The sequence below is a fragment of the Phaseolus vulgaris genome, chromosome 11 (assembly GCF_051622355.1).
Source record: "Phaseolus vulgaris cultivar YP4 chromosome 11, ASM5162235v1, whole genome shotgun sequence".
In the NCBI taxonomy this organism is placed as follows: domain Eukaryota; kingdom Viridiplantae; phylum Streptophyta; class Magnoliopsida; order Fabales; family Fabaceae; genus Phaseolus; species Phaseolus vulgaris.
In genome coordinates, this window is record NC_143508.1 from 5908896 (window position 1) to 5922162 (window position 13267).

At 31.5% G+C, this 13267-nt stretch overlaps 2 protein-coding genes across 5 annotated transcripts; both read left to right on the plus strand.

Annotated features, from left to right (window-relative positions):
* Nucleotides 1–1720: 1720 nt before the first annotated feature.
* LOC137821756 (UDP-glucuronic acid decarboxylase 5) lies at nucleotides 1721–6689 on the plus strand. 3 transcript variants are annotated; one of them, XM_068626540.2, is made up of 13 exons: nucleotides 1721–2033; nucleotides 2449–2563; nucleotides 3044–3130; nucleotides 3212–3299; nucleotides 3651–3742; nucleotides 3995–4059; nucleotides 4164–4252; nucleotides 5131–5208; nucleotides 5320–5413; nucleotides 5680–5746; nucleotides 5832–5895; nucleotides 5970–6010; nucleotides 6226–6689. In XM_068626540.2, the coding sequence occupies exons 2-13, from the start codon at nucleotides 2474–2476 to the stop codon at nucleotides 6409–6411; spliced, it is 1041 nt and encodes a 346-aa protein (XP_068482641.2). In that variant the 5' UTR covers nucleotides 1721–2033; nucleotides 2449–2473; the 3' UTR covers nucleotides 6412–6689. The 3 variants fall into 3 exon arrangements, with proteins under 3 accessions (XP_068482641.2, XP_068482718.2, XP_090153090.1); XM_068626617.2 differs by having other exon boundaries at nucleotides 1837–2026; XM_090296964.1 differs by lacking the exon at nucleotides 1721–2033 and adding an exon at nucleotides 2220–2322.
* A 1716-nt stretch (nucleotides 6690–8405) lies between these two features.
* On the plus strand, nucleotides 8406–13259 carry LOC137805897 (K-stimulated pyrophosphate-energized sodium pump protein). 2 transcript variants are annotated; one of them, XM_068605810.2, is made up of 11 exons: nucleotides 8406–8815; nucleotides 8917–9001; nucleotides 9335–9531; nucleotides 11038–11120; nucleotides 11525–11570; nucleotides 11679–11735; nucleotides 11848–11902; nucleotides 11990–12090; nucleotides 12209–12272; nucleotides 12369–12502; nucleotides 12818–13259. In XM_068605810.2, exons 1-11 carry the CDS (start codon nucleotides 8735–8737, stop codon nucleotides 12989–12991), a joined length of 1077 nt encoding a protein of 358 aa, XP_068461911.2. In that variant the 5' UTR covers nucleotides 8406–8734; the 3' UTR covers nucleotides 12992–13259. The 2 variants fall into 2 exon arrangements, 1 of the variants encoding a protein (XP_068461911.2); XR_016517149.1 differs by lacking the exon at nucleotides 12209–12272.
* The last annotated feature ends 8 nt before the right edge of the window (nucleotides 13260–13267 follow it).

Below are 13267 nucleotides of genomic sequence, written 5' to 3' on the forward strand. Positions count from 1 at the left end.
GCTTAGATCCATTTTTTTAGCTTTTATGATTTTTTTTCTTGTTTTCCCTGTTAGTATCATCATTGATGAAAATATAAACTATTTTATTTATTATTTGTTTATAATATTATTTAAATTTTAAATAAACATAAAATGTACGAGATGTTTACTAGTGCATTTTTAAAATATATTTGATTTTGAACGTTTAAAAAAACACTTCTCTAAATTGGACTTTCCAATTTTATTTAACTAAATCCCTTTTATAATAACATTTTTTTATAAAAATAATCGTTTTATATTTTGGTAAAATTATTTTTGAAGTAATTACCTTTAAGGAATGGATTACGAATTACTTGTATTTAGATGATAAAGTATAATCATTTGAAATTAAAAATATAAATATGTTAATAAATAGACATAAATGTTTTTAGTTTACAGTTTCTGTAAAATTAAAAGAATATTTACTTTTTTAATAACTAAAAATATATTATGTCTAAAAAATTTTATTAAATATTAACTAATTTAAAAATAAATAAAAAATAACTAATAATTATATTTGTTAAGTTAAATATTATTTTATAAACTAAAAATTTATTGGTATTTAAAATAGTTTTTATTATTAATAAAAAATATAAAATAATTTCTAAATTTTTATTTAATATTAATCACCAATATGTTAACTACTAATTACTTTATATTTTAAATTATTATTTTAATTAAATAAGTAATTAATTAAAATTTAAAATAGTTAATAACTAATGTTAAATATTAATTTATAAATTATTTTATACATTTTTATTAATAATAAAAATTATTTTAGACATCAATAATTTTTTAGTTTATAAAATAATATTTAACTTAGTCAATTAAATGATTAATTATTTTTTATCTCTAATTAATTATATTTTGTATCCTTTTTCAGAATATGTACTAGTTGTATATTCAATGAATTAGTGATAAAATAAATGGAGAAATGAATTGTATAAGTTTAAGTTTTGGATTATTAATTATTAGGAGTGGAAGTTTGTAAGTGTTGGAGTTAATAAGTCACATTTGATGAATTATTTTGATTCAAATATGTTGAAATTATATTGAACATTCAGGGTAATTCTACTAATTAGTTTTCCTCTATTTAACATTCTAAGGAACGATCATAATTAGATTACGCATAATATGAAATTTTAAAAAATGTAGTAATTCTTTAATATTTAGTGGTTGATTTCATTATGTGATTGTAGACTCTTTGTTAACTTTCTTGGAAGAAAAAATCACATTAAAACGAAGTGTAGATATCAAGTTATAACCTAAATAATATTAAAATATATGTTAATTCCAATATAATTAAATTAAGGACCAAACTCAAATAGTAAAAATGGTCAAAATCAATTCAATTATGCACAAGTTAATATATTAAATATAAAATAAAATATAGACAAAATTATTAATTTATTGTTTTTCCATTATTACGTATTTTTGTATTTTATTTTTTAATAATATTTTGTTATGTGAATACGTGAGCGTGATCCTAATTGATATCTTAAATAATAATGATGCTAACATAAAAAAATTTAAAATAATATGGATGATATACGTGTGTTGTGTGTGTAAACTTGTTTCCTTAAAACTATAATAAAAGGGATAAGAAAAAACAAATAATTTAAAAGATTAAATTAAAGTAATTGAGATCCCAATGTGTTTCAACTGAAGAAAATATTTATGGATAGAATCAGTTAGTTTGTAATTATTTTAATCTAAACCCAGCCACAAACAAACAAATCTGGTGCTTTTGTCTTGTCCCGATCCACGTGAGCCCATGCAACTCTCCTGAAGAGACGTGGCACCCAGCAATATTCGCTCAGTCTCTCAAACAAGCTCAAGAACCCCAAGCTCTTTCATGCGTGCCTCACTCTAAGTCTGTGATTCACATCACAATCACAATTTTATTTAACAAATTGCATTCACACAATTTCCAATTTCCAATTTCCTTCCCCTTGCTTACTCAAATTCTTCACTCTCTTCCATTTGCTTAACCTTCAATTCCGATCAGGTATTAGGTAATTTTCTTTGCATGTGATTTTTATTTCCCTCACTCCTTTCGTTGCCTTGGACCTATCATTTTACGTCCTTCAACATTCCCTCAGTTTTGAGGTTTCCTCCTTTTATTTATCGAATTGAATTTGTAAATGTTTTCGTTTTGCTTAGTTTTGCATTTGGTGCAAGAATCTCCCGTATTTGGATCTATATATAGTCTCGTTCATGATCACCGTGTGTTTGGATCAGAAGAGTGGGTAGGGTTTTGGATTGGGTTAGGTTGTTTGGTTTTTCTATGAAGCAAGCGATCAGGTTCATTGCCTGTTCTCTTTCCCCAATAGGTTATTTTATTTGATGGCACGAATATTTTGATAACTCGCTACAATTATTCGATCCGTGCTGAGAGGAAAACGGTTAACCTCTTTGAAATTGGTGCAGGAGTTGAACTTCAAAGGTTTTTGCAATGGCAGCGAATTCTTCTCATGGAGATTCCTCTATGTCACCGAAGCAGCCTCCCCTGCCATCTCCCTTGCGTTTCTCCAAATTCTATCAGGTGCACCGTTGTTTTTTCTATTTTACGATTTTCTTGCCAGTTGTTCTTATTGTTATTGTTACTTGATCGTACAATTAAGATTTGTTGTTAATTAGCTCGGTAGATTTATTTTTCATATTCAATGGTATATTTTTTTCAAAACAAATATAATGGATGAACTTTATTAATTTAAGTTTGTTTTTTTGGCACTTCAAAGCAGTACGGTCTGCTGTTTTCATAGAATGCAGTCACTGAACCTTTAGAAAATCGAAGCATAGGAGCTTACCCTGCAAAATGGCTACAACTCAGTTATTCTGAGGAGGATATACTAATCCATGAAACTGAGTTGTTGTTTTTTTCATTTATCTATTATCTCGTATACCTTTGGTTCAGAAGTATGTGTGTATGCCAGCAGGCATGCATCTTACAACTGTTGATTGAAATTTGTCGTGTGATTATAAAGAAGGATTTCACTAACATTTCTTTCATTCTTGACAATAGTCTAACATGAGAATCTTGATCACCGGAGGAGCTGGATTCATTGGTTCTCACCTAGTTGATAGATTGATGGAATGTGAAAAAAATGAGGTTAGATAATTGGTTTATTCTGATTTTTAACAGCTTTTTTTCCTTCAACTATTATATTTTGTTGACATAACTTCTAATCAGGTCATTGTTGTCGATAACTACTTCACTGGATCAAAGGATAATCTAAAAAAATGGATGGGCCATCCCAGATTTGAGCTGATCCGTCATGGTATAATCTGCTTTTGTTCACTATTTAACTATCTTATACATTAAATTGTTGTGTTTGTGATAGATTGAAGGATGGGAAGTGATTTATATTAAAAGTTAGAAGGCTTCAGATGATCATTCTATCAAGAAAAGCTCTACTGTTGTTACACAACAAATTTCAGTAGTTATGTTTTAGATTTCAGCTCTTTCATTAGTCAACTTCAGTGTTGCTCAGTTTCCTTGCTGTATGCTATTCTTGAGCAACATTATCAGTGATACTTTAGTTTACTTTGTATATTATGTTTAGAATGTCTTAAAATCTGTCTGAAAATCAATAATGCTGATGCACATTATCGTTATGATTCCTGTGTAGATATCACTGAACCTTTGGTGATTGAAGTTGATCAGATCTACCATCTTGCATGCCCTGCATCTCCTATATTCTACAAATATAATCCTGTGAAGGTATAGTTTTGATTATTATTTTTTCTGCATTTCATTATCTTTTGGTTAGCATGCTAACATATTTTTCGCAACTGCTGATGGTTTTGCTTTTAACTTTCGTTTCATAGTCATTGGCCCATTATGTTGCTTTCTGCAATCTACAGTATATTTATTCTACAGCCATTTATCTATTATTATTCATTTCCTGAAAGTTCTGTTTTTCTGCTGATCCTTGAGAAATTATCTAATGTCAGGAGATAATAATTTTTGCAGACAATAAAGACAAATGTGATTGGCACACTGAACATGCTTGGGCTTGCCAAGCGAGTTGGAGCAAGGTTGGCAAATTTCTTTGGAATTCAATAATTTCAACTTCTATCACCTTTTTAATTTTATTTAATTTGTTGTTTTGGTGAAGTCTTACTACTTATTTCATTGTCAGGATTCTACTTACATCAACATCGGAGGTATATGGGGATCCTCTTGAGCATCCCCAAAAAGAAAGCTATTGGGGAAACGTGAATCCTATTGGTACATGCTTTTATCTCTGTCTCCATCTCTATCTTTTTGCTTCTTAAGTGAGATTGTATTTCTGCTAGTGATTGTGGAAGATATCTACACTGTATAAACCATGGAAACCTAATCTCTTATTTAGTAGTGGCTTATGGCTTGAATTTATTTTTCATGACAAACAATAATTAGTCATGGACTTAAGAAGCTAAAAGCATTGAAATTTTTAAGTGTGTGTGGACCGTTGCTTTTCCACATAATCATTAACTATTTGATGCAAAGTTGATCCTTTTGAGTCGATGAAATTCTTTTAATACAATATTTTGGTAAATGTGATCTAAGCACTGGATTCTCATTGTTAGATACTAAGCTAATGCACACAGAATTGAAAAAAAATATATGACTTATTTAGTAACATTGGGACTAATAAAAGCCTTTTACAACGAACTGGAGAAAATTCAGCATTCACGTTCAACAACCCTTACAATGTGGAAAACTAAGTAGAATGGATCCAACCTACAAATAAGTCCAATTATTCAGGACTTTATTAGTAATAAATAATAAACTGAGTTTACTAAGAAACCTTATCCTAACATATCCTTCCCTAAACTTGATTATGGTTGAAGTTAGGAACCTTGCAAGCTCCCAGTATCTTGCTCAATTTCATGAATAGCTTGAGTGGTTAAGTCATTATGTCTTCCACTTCATTAAATGAACCACAATGTACCAGCTTCACCTTTCCATCATTGCTGAGGTTACTTGAGAAATGGAATCGATATGCTTACACCGCCCCTGGAAAACAACAATTTTTGAAAGCTCGATGGTAGAGCTCTTGTCACAAAATAATAAACTGATTTGACTAACAAAAACATCATCCTAAATTCCTAATATGTCTACAGGAGTTCGTAGTTGCTATGATGAAGGAAAACGTGTGGCTGAGACCTTGATGTTTGACTATCATAGGCAGCATGGCTTAGGTAATTTATGGTCTTCTTTCCTTCATAATTGCCTATTCTTCTTTGTAAGGTATAGTTGGTACAAAGTTTTTCTTTGTAATTTAACCGACTTTTTGTATTCTTTCAACATAGAAATACGTGTTGCAAGAATCTTTAACACGTATGGGCCGCGCATGAATATTGACGATGGGCGTGTTGTCAGCAACTTCATTGCTCAAGCACTTCGGTAATTAAGACTTCTTTTATTGTTTGTGGTTTATATGCTGCAGTATTATTTCTACATGGGTTGTTTGATCTGTTAATCATGGCCCGCGTTGAGGTCTTTAATAGAATGTGTGATGCGAGCAACCGGGGGGGGTGCAGTCACTTCACTAGCATCAATTATTGATTTCATTATTTTAATACCTTGATTTTGTAGACTAACCGTGTCTTCTTTTTCCGTCTTCCCATTTCTAATTTGATGCTTATCTCAATATCTTTGGTGTGTTTTAGTGGTGAACCCTTGACGGTCCAGTCTCCAGGAACACAAACTCGCAGTTTCTGCTATGTCTCTGATCTGGTATATATCCCATAACGTATGCACATATCTCTTGCATTGAGTTGCTATTAGTATTTAATAAGCTAATTACGTTTTATTGTGATAGGTCGATGGCCTTATCCGTCTCATGGAAGGATCCGACACCGGGCCAATCAACCTTGGAAATCCAGGTTACATTTATATTGCAAAACATCTTTAATTTATTTTCCCTTATTTATTTGCCTAACTCTCTCTGCCTTTTCAGGTGAATTTACAGTGCTTGAACTTGCTGAGAAAGTGAAGGAGGTTAGTTCAAAGCTTATTAGCGTTCACTTCTCAAGTTTCGTTCATACTTACGTTTTATGAGTGTTAATGTGATTCAAAACTTGGTAACCACGGGAGGGAACTGTTTTAAGGGGAAGGCTGCATGTTTTCACAATACAAGATTAGTGCATGCCATCTACACTAACGGAATTATCGTAAAATAGTTTTTAATTTATGCTTTTGTGATTGATATGCAGCTAGTTAATCCAGATGTGGAGATAAAGATAGTGGACAACACTCCTGATGATCCCCGACAGAGAAAACCAGACATAACAAAAGCAAAGGAGTTACTTAACTGGGAACCAAAGTTTAAGCTGCAAGATGGTCTTCCTCTTATGGAAGAGGATTTCCGTTTGAGGCTTGGAGTTGTCAAAAACAATTAACATATTTTTGCTCCTTTTAAATAAAAGTCAGAATGGGTAGATAATAAGTGGGATGGATTACTAAGATTTCACAATTTTCCTTTCATAATTATGACAAGTGTCAAAGACCCTACTCTTGGTTTTATTTGACAGAAAACACTGCAGCTATAGTCTCTGCAAATTTTGCCGGTAGAATTATATTACTGAGATAAAATTTCTATTGAAAAAAAAATCCCTCTCTTTGTAGTTCTCTTGTTAGATGTATTCGTGATATGATATTTAAGTACTCTTTCTTGCACAAGCATTACTTTTTATTTCTTTTTGTGTGTACTAATAAGGATTTTTTATCAAATAGGTATAATTTCATAGATTAATTATGATAAAATATTAAAAGATTAATGAAATGGGTTAGTCCTATTTGGAAGAAGTTGTGTCAAGAATTGAAGTGATGTTAAGGTGTTCTCTTATTATATTTTAACTAAAATCGTATTACCTTATCATAATTTAATATTTTTTAGATTTTTTTTTAATTATACTATTTTGTCAATTGTCGTGTAAAATTGCACCTGTTAAAAAATCCTAGTAATAAAGTTGTGATTGACTACAAAGAAACTTAGTTTTTATATGTCAGTAAATCCTAATTCTGACTTTTGGTGTCATTTAATATTCATGCTTTTTTTGGTCAAAGCTTACTTTGGTATTGCTATTGAACATTTTATCTGGGTTCGGTGATTATTGAAAGTTTGACCTGCATTTAATGGACCACAAATGAAAAGAGAAAGTTAGGTTATTAGTGTTTAGTTAGTATATAAACACGCCTGAAATACAGCCTAACATAGGGGGAAAAACCTTTAGTTTGTTAAAACAAAATTTCAATATAGCATGACTATACATTTCATGTATTTATTTTCCTTTTTCACTAATTTCCAACCAGTTCCTTACATTAAAAAAAAGATAAATACTAAGAATATTATTTCATGAATAAGTTACGATATTTTAATTTCTAATTTGAAATTTCATCAATGAATAACAACATGAATCAAGAATTTGAAAGTGCATAACCTCGTAATGAATGCCGACACTCATTCAGAATTTAAAAGTAAAAATCCTTGTTACAAATGTTTTCTTATTTGCAAAAATAATTAGCTTAGTATTGGCATTGGATGGTAGTTTTATTAATTCTCTCTATATTATTAGAATATGGTGTAAAACTTTTTTATTGTTTTAATTAATTTCATAAAAAATAATTTTTTTTGTCACCCTGATTACTCTAAAATACTTACCAATTTTATTAATAACTAATTCATACAGAAAATAACTCATTTAATTGGATCTCACATTTCAATCACATCTATTTCATCAACAAAGCTAACCTTGAAATCTTCAAGGAATGAGAATTAAATACCACTTCAACCTAAGCATATTTTAAAGTGGAACTGTCTCTATTTTTTAACTTGTTAGAAAAAAGTTCATCAACAAATAAAATCATATTTCTTTTATCTTAATTTTTTATACCTTATATTTTTAATTGACTATCTCTTTTTATTTAAATTTTTTATTTTATTTATGAATTAAAATATAAATTAGTAAAAAATTTAAAAAAATGAGAAATTAGTAAATTTATAAAAAATGAATTTTCGTATTTAGTGAATTTTAATTAACTTCAAATTAACTATTAATATTTTTTTACATTCTCACTCTTCAGACCAATTGAATCGTGACCTATTTCAATCCAACAATTAAATTAAGGAAAGAAAGTGTTGTTTTCGAGTCGTCCCATTCACCATGTCACCGTTGAGTTGACAATACAATAAAAGACACATCCATTTGAGTAAAAAATTAACATCGAAAAACAGAATATGATATACTAATCTCCATTCCACGCCACCTCAGCCTCAGATTCTTTCGTTATCCAAAACACCGCGCCATGCCACCGCATCAATTCATTTATAATAATAATAAAAAAACAAAAAAAAAAACCCTTTCACTTGTGCCTTCGTGTTACTCCATCTAACGGCCACGCTTCAATCATGTCGTTTCTCTTTTCAACCTTCGTTTCCCATTCCTTCATTCACCTTCTTTTGCACGTTACTTTCTACGCTCTTCGTTTCCAAAACAACCAACAAAGAGAGCTAAGCCAAGCGGTTGCGTTCGTTTCTTGGGATAAATAACTCTCCCAAACCAATCTCTCTCTCCGCTAGATTTAAATCTTAATTTAATTTCTTTTTTCATTTCTCTTCCGTTTCGAACAATCTAGAGAAATGGCGAAGCCGCGTCTGGATCGGGATTAGGGCGCTAGGGTTTTGGTCGCTGCCTCCGATCCTGATTCGGATTCCGATCGGAAATGTCCGAACCTCATTCAACGCCCCGAACCTCCGCCTACCTCGAAGCGCTCTCTCAGGCGATCCACAAGAAGCTTCAGAAGGTTCGTTTTATTATAGTTTCTCCCTCCTTTTACTGTAGCGAAGTGGAACGAACGAGTAATTTAATATTAGCTTTGTGTGTGTGATGATGAATGTGGTGCAGGCGTTGGCTAATTCGTCGCAGAGGCGCAATTTGTTGCAGGAGCTGTTTGCGGACATAGCTTTAGAAGTCGATGACCGAGCCAAAGGTATTATAACAATGCGTTATTTTAATCTGTTGATTTTCGTTGAAGGTTAGCTAGCGTATATGTGGCTAGGAAAGTAGGATTCTGTTAACATAATTAGGTATTCTGTTATTTTATGGTGCTCTTTGGTTGCAATTTATGCTTGATCACCTGTGATTGGGAATTCTTGGAACTCGTGAGAATGGAATTCACAACTACAATGCGGATATTTGAGTTCAGATAATGTGTTGGGAACTTCTTCTTTTTCCTTCTTAGAAGGGGGGGGGGATGTATGTGATCTTTTATTTGTCAAACAAGAGTTACAGAGTGCATGTTTTCCAATTTTCAAATTAACAGATGTAATTCTCAACAAGGAAGAAGATGACATTTCTCCCGCAGAGGATATTAATGATGGTCCTTTATGCTTCTACGATGTGCTTGCTGATTATTTTGTGAGTGTGTCTGAGAGCGGAAAACCTATCCTTGACTTAATTGTTCAACTTTGGAGCCAATCGTTTGCTTCACATATCTTTGCCCTCCTGTTTCACAAATGGGTATGTAAGTTTGTGTCTGCATTTGTCTTATTTCGTTCTTGATGACGCTTTTTCCTACATGTGTTGTATGATCTCTCATCACTGGTTTTAAGTTACAGTATTCACATTAAAATAAAGAAATGAACGAGTTACTTCCTTACTCAAGTAGTTTTCCCAGTCTGGATTCTATTACTCTAGTTCTCACTTGCTCACTCTATTATTTTGTTCTTTCTTTGTTGTTTTTCATATAATTCCTAATAGTTGCATTCTCGTTGACTAGTCAAGACCATTTTGCTGAAATTCGATCATGATAACAGTTTTATGCTAAAGGAAAATGTTTAAAAATTCAAAAAGTCATAGAATAACATAACATATAAAAGTCAAATTAAATAAATTATATGTTCATTTATTGAACAATCATATACCATAATAATAATAATAACAATAACCTAGAACAATAGCAAAAAGCTACTTGGATGTTGAAAAAGGTTTGGAATTGGAATTGAGAACTTTACCACTGTAAAGATTTGAGAAAAATCTGAATGGTAAACATTAATGATAATAATAGATATTTGAGCTGGCAATGATGTTTAAATATCTTAAAAATAGAAATCAGCAGCTGCTTGAGACTTGTGCGAAATAATTGTCTAAGCTGAACGGTCATTAACAGGAAAAAAATAGTATCTGTTCTTGGGAGTCCATACTTTAGGCAATTTAGTTAGCATTCATAATTCATTGTTTGCAAGGCAAAAATGTCGGACCACTTTTTAATAAGAAAAAAGATTCTATATTCCATGGTTAGTCATATTTTGAACTTGTATTTTCCTGTTCGAAATCATATAAGCCTCTCTTTTGTAATCTCTAAAATGAAAATTATTCTTTTTTATTTCGTGATCAAATATAGGACCTTCTTGTATATAGTTGAAAACTCTTATTAGTCCATGCTATTGTTCTGTATTTCATTGATACTACCAACCAGTTCTATCAGGTGCCTTTCTGACAAATTTGAACATTTATAATTTATGTATGTGAGATTCTGAAGCGTGCTCATTTTCTGTGCAACTGTTCAGAGTGACTGCTATTTCTGTTTTCAGTTGGTCAAAGGAATATATAAACATTTGGTGTATATCCCATTTTTCATTAATGTACTATGATTTCTTCTTGTTTACTTAATACATGTCCCTGATTTCTAAAACTAATACTTTCCCTGATGTCAGACTCACATTTCTTTTGTACAGTGAGCTATTTGATAAAATCTGTTTGTCAAACCTTAATGGATTCTGCAGCAGGTCTTAGATTTAATCTTTTAGAATGCAATACAATATGTAGCATAAATATTTAATTATTTATCCAATACAAGTGAAATTATGTGGCTTTATTTGTGTGTGTCTGTGTAGAATATAAATATAATTTGTTAATTATTTAATAATTATGAAGGATAAAATTACAGTTATTCACAAACTAATTTATCATATTATATTATTTCGATCTTTGTACAAACATATTTAACTTCGTAACTTTTTGCAGTTATTTGAATTTCATCTTGATAATCCAGAAGTGCTCCTCCGGTATTCATCTGCTCTGGTTCAAGGTGCCACAAATGTTTTCTGGTATGAATATAGGCTGTTATAAAAGAAAACTTTACTTAATTGGTTTTTGCCAAAACCAAGCTTGGATTTGGATTGACTGGTTGTTTGTAGTAGTTACAATTGTATTGACTCTCATTACTATTCCTGGGCAAAATATATGAACTAACTTTCATGTTCTGTTCCCCCTCTAATTGGGAAGAAGAATATTTCTGAGTCCTCTTCATGATTTTTTCATTTAAATTTTTTTTTTTTCACCTGATGTTTCCATGCCATTTCCATAGCAATCCATTCAAGCATATCCCCTCCATAAAAAACAGAAAGTAGTATAAAATATTATTAATTATTAAGATTGTGTCCATCGGCATGCCATGCTCAAATTTAATCTGGGATCATACTGCAATAATATTTTTCAAAACCATGTGCAGGATTGACATTCAAACAAATACAAGGCGTTTCCAGTCTTTATTCTGTGTAAGAGTCCAATCTAATGTTTGTTTTCACTGATATGGATCATCTGACTAATGTTTTGTTCCTTTTCCCAATTCTTTTGCATATTCCTTGTGTTTCCCTCAAGTTCAGTACCTTCTGCAAGATGTTGCATTAAACCACACTCGATTGAATAAAATTCCTTTCCAGGTCAGATTAACCCCATAAGTTATAGTTTTGTTTGTTGGAACCTTGAATTACTAAATTAATGTTTCTAGCAATTGACATTTTGAAAATTCTGTATTTTTCACCATATTATCAGGCTCAGCGTGATGTGTATCTCTTGCTCTCAAGGTTCATTCTATTTTACAATAAAGGTAAACATACGTTTGGGGCAGTGGATTACTGGCTATGATTGACTATGTACTAGCCTGTTAAAATACAATTTTTATTTTTTTTTGCAGCTGACAAAATAGATAGCTTCTTGAAACAATGTCCTGCTTTCCCCACTGCTTTCCTAATTGGTGGTCCAGCAGATATATTTGTTACTGAACTCACTGATCAGGTACGTTTGAATTACAATTTACCATTTCATGATTAAGAGCCTTATCCTCTATTTCACATGAAGAGATGAAGATGTTACCCTTAATGTTGGTTTGATTATTTTTCTCGTCACTTATCAGCTTCAAAAGCTAAAGGTGGAACCAGTGCTGCTTCATTACTTTTCAGAAATTAGGGTCCTTCAGGGTACTATATCAACTATACAGATGCAATATTTGGACAGGGACCATTAGTATATCGTCCTGATTTAGCTATGCCGTTTTTTTTATGCTAATGACACAGGTATGGAATTGAGAATGACTACTAGTACAAGATTAAAAACTTGTTTGTATAGCTTTACTTCTCCTGGTGGTCCAATGTATCCCACGAGAGCCGTTCGTCATGCAGCTTGGGAATCATTAGACTTACTTTTTCCGGTTAGTACTCGTACTTGAACCATTGCAAGGGTTTCGTTCTTTATTTCCCCTAAATAATGCATGCGGATTATTAATTTTAGTTGTCGGAACGAGTTCACGGTAGCCAAAAGAAAGATACTCTAGTTAACTAAAGGATTTGACTTTTGATTATAAGTTTATAAGTCTTGTTGAACAGGTACATAATATGATTAATAAGTGGTTCAAAATTGTTTAAGCTGCCAATACATTAATAATACAGTTCTTTTATTAAATTTTTTTCCTCTTTGGTTATTTAACTGAGTTCCTAAACATGGCAAATTACCGTGTTACATACAGGTGGGACGTTATCCGCGGCATCTTATTAGTTTGTTCTTCAGGCTGCTTTATCCTTGGTATTGGCCCTCTTCCTGTTGGAATTTCGTCATTTCTTGTGTTAAGACCATTTTCTACTCCTTGCTCGGGTTTATATTTTCAATGTGGGATAGGATTGCCAAGCCAAAATCGCAATAAATTCCTGTCTGTACAGATTGTCAAGCCATCGTTTGCGTAGCTCCTTTGACTTTTCTTCCTTCTTTCGTCATTAGTGAAGTTGTGTGCAATCAAACTTGCTAATGTTTTGTATATTTTGTTATTGTCCAAGTTAAGAATTTTTAGTTATATAGCGTTAAGTTGAAGGAGAAAAAGACTGCAATCATTTATTCTCCTCTATGGAGCGAACAGCAAAAATATATCAAAATTAGTAAAATTATTAAGTGAGACTGAAAATTTATCAATTTTAGTGTATTA

Coding starts and splice junctions, on each gene's coding strand:
- LOC137821756 (XM_068626540.2), top strand. CDS start 2,474: ATGGCAGCGAATTCTTCTCATGGAGATTCCTCTATGTCACCGAAGCAG. Junction 4,253..5,130: donor GGGAAACGTGAATCCTATTG/GTACATGCTTTT, acceptor ATATGTCTACAG/GAGTTCGTAGTTGCTATGAT. Junction 6,011..6,225: donor TTGCTGAGAAAGTGAAGGAG/GTTAGTTCAAAG, acceptor ATTGATATGCAG/CTAGTTAATCCAGATGTGGA.
- LOC137805897 (XM_068605810.2), top strand. CDS start 8,735: ATGTCCGAACCTCATTCAACGCCCCGAACCTCCGCCTACCTCGAAGCG. Junction 11,121..11,524: donor GGTGCCACAAATGTTTTCTG/GTATGAATATAG, acceptor AACCATGTGCAG/GATTGACATTCAAACAAATA. Junction 11,571..11,678: donor GTTTCCAGTCTTTATTCTGT/GTAAGAGTCCAA, acceptor CCTCAAGTTCAG/TACCTTCTGCAAGATGTTGC.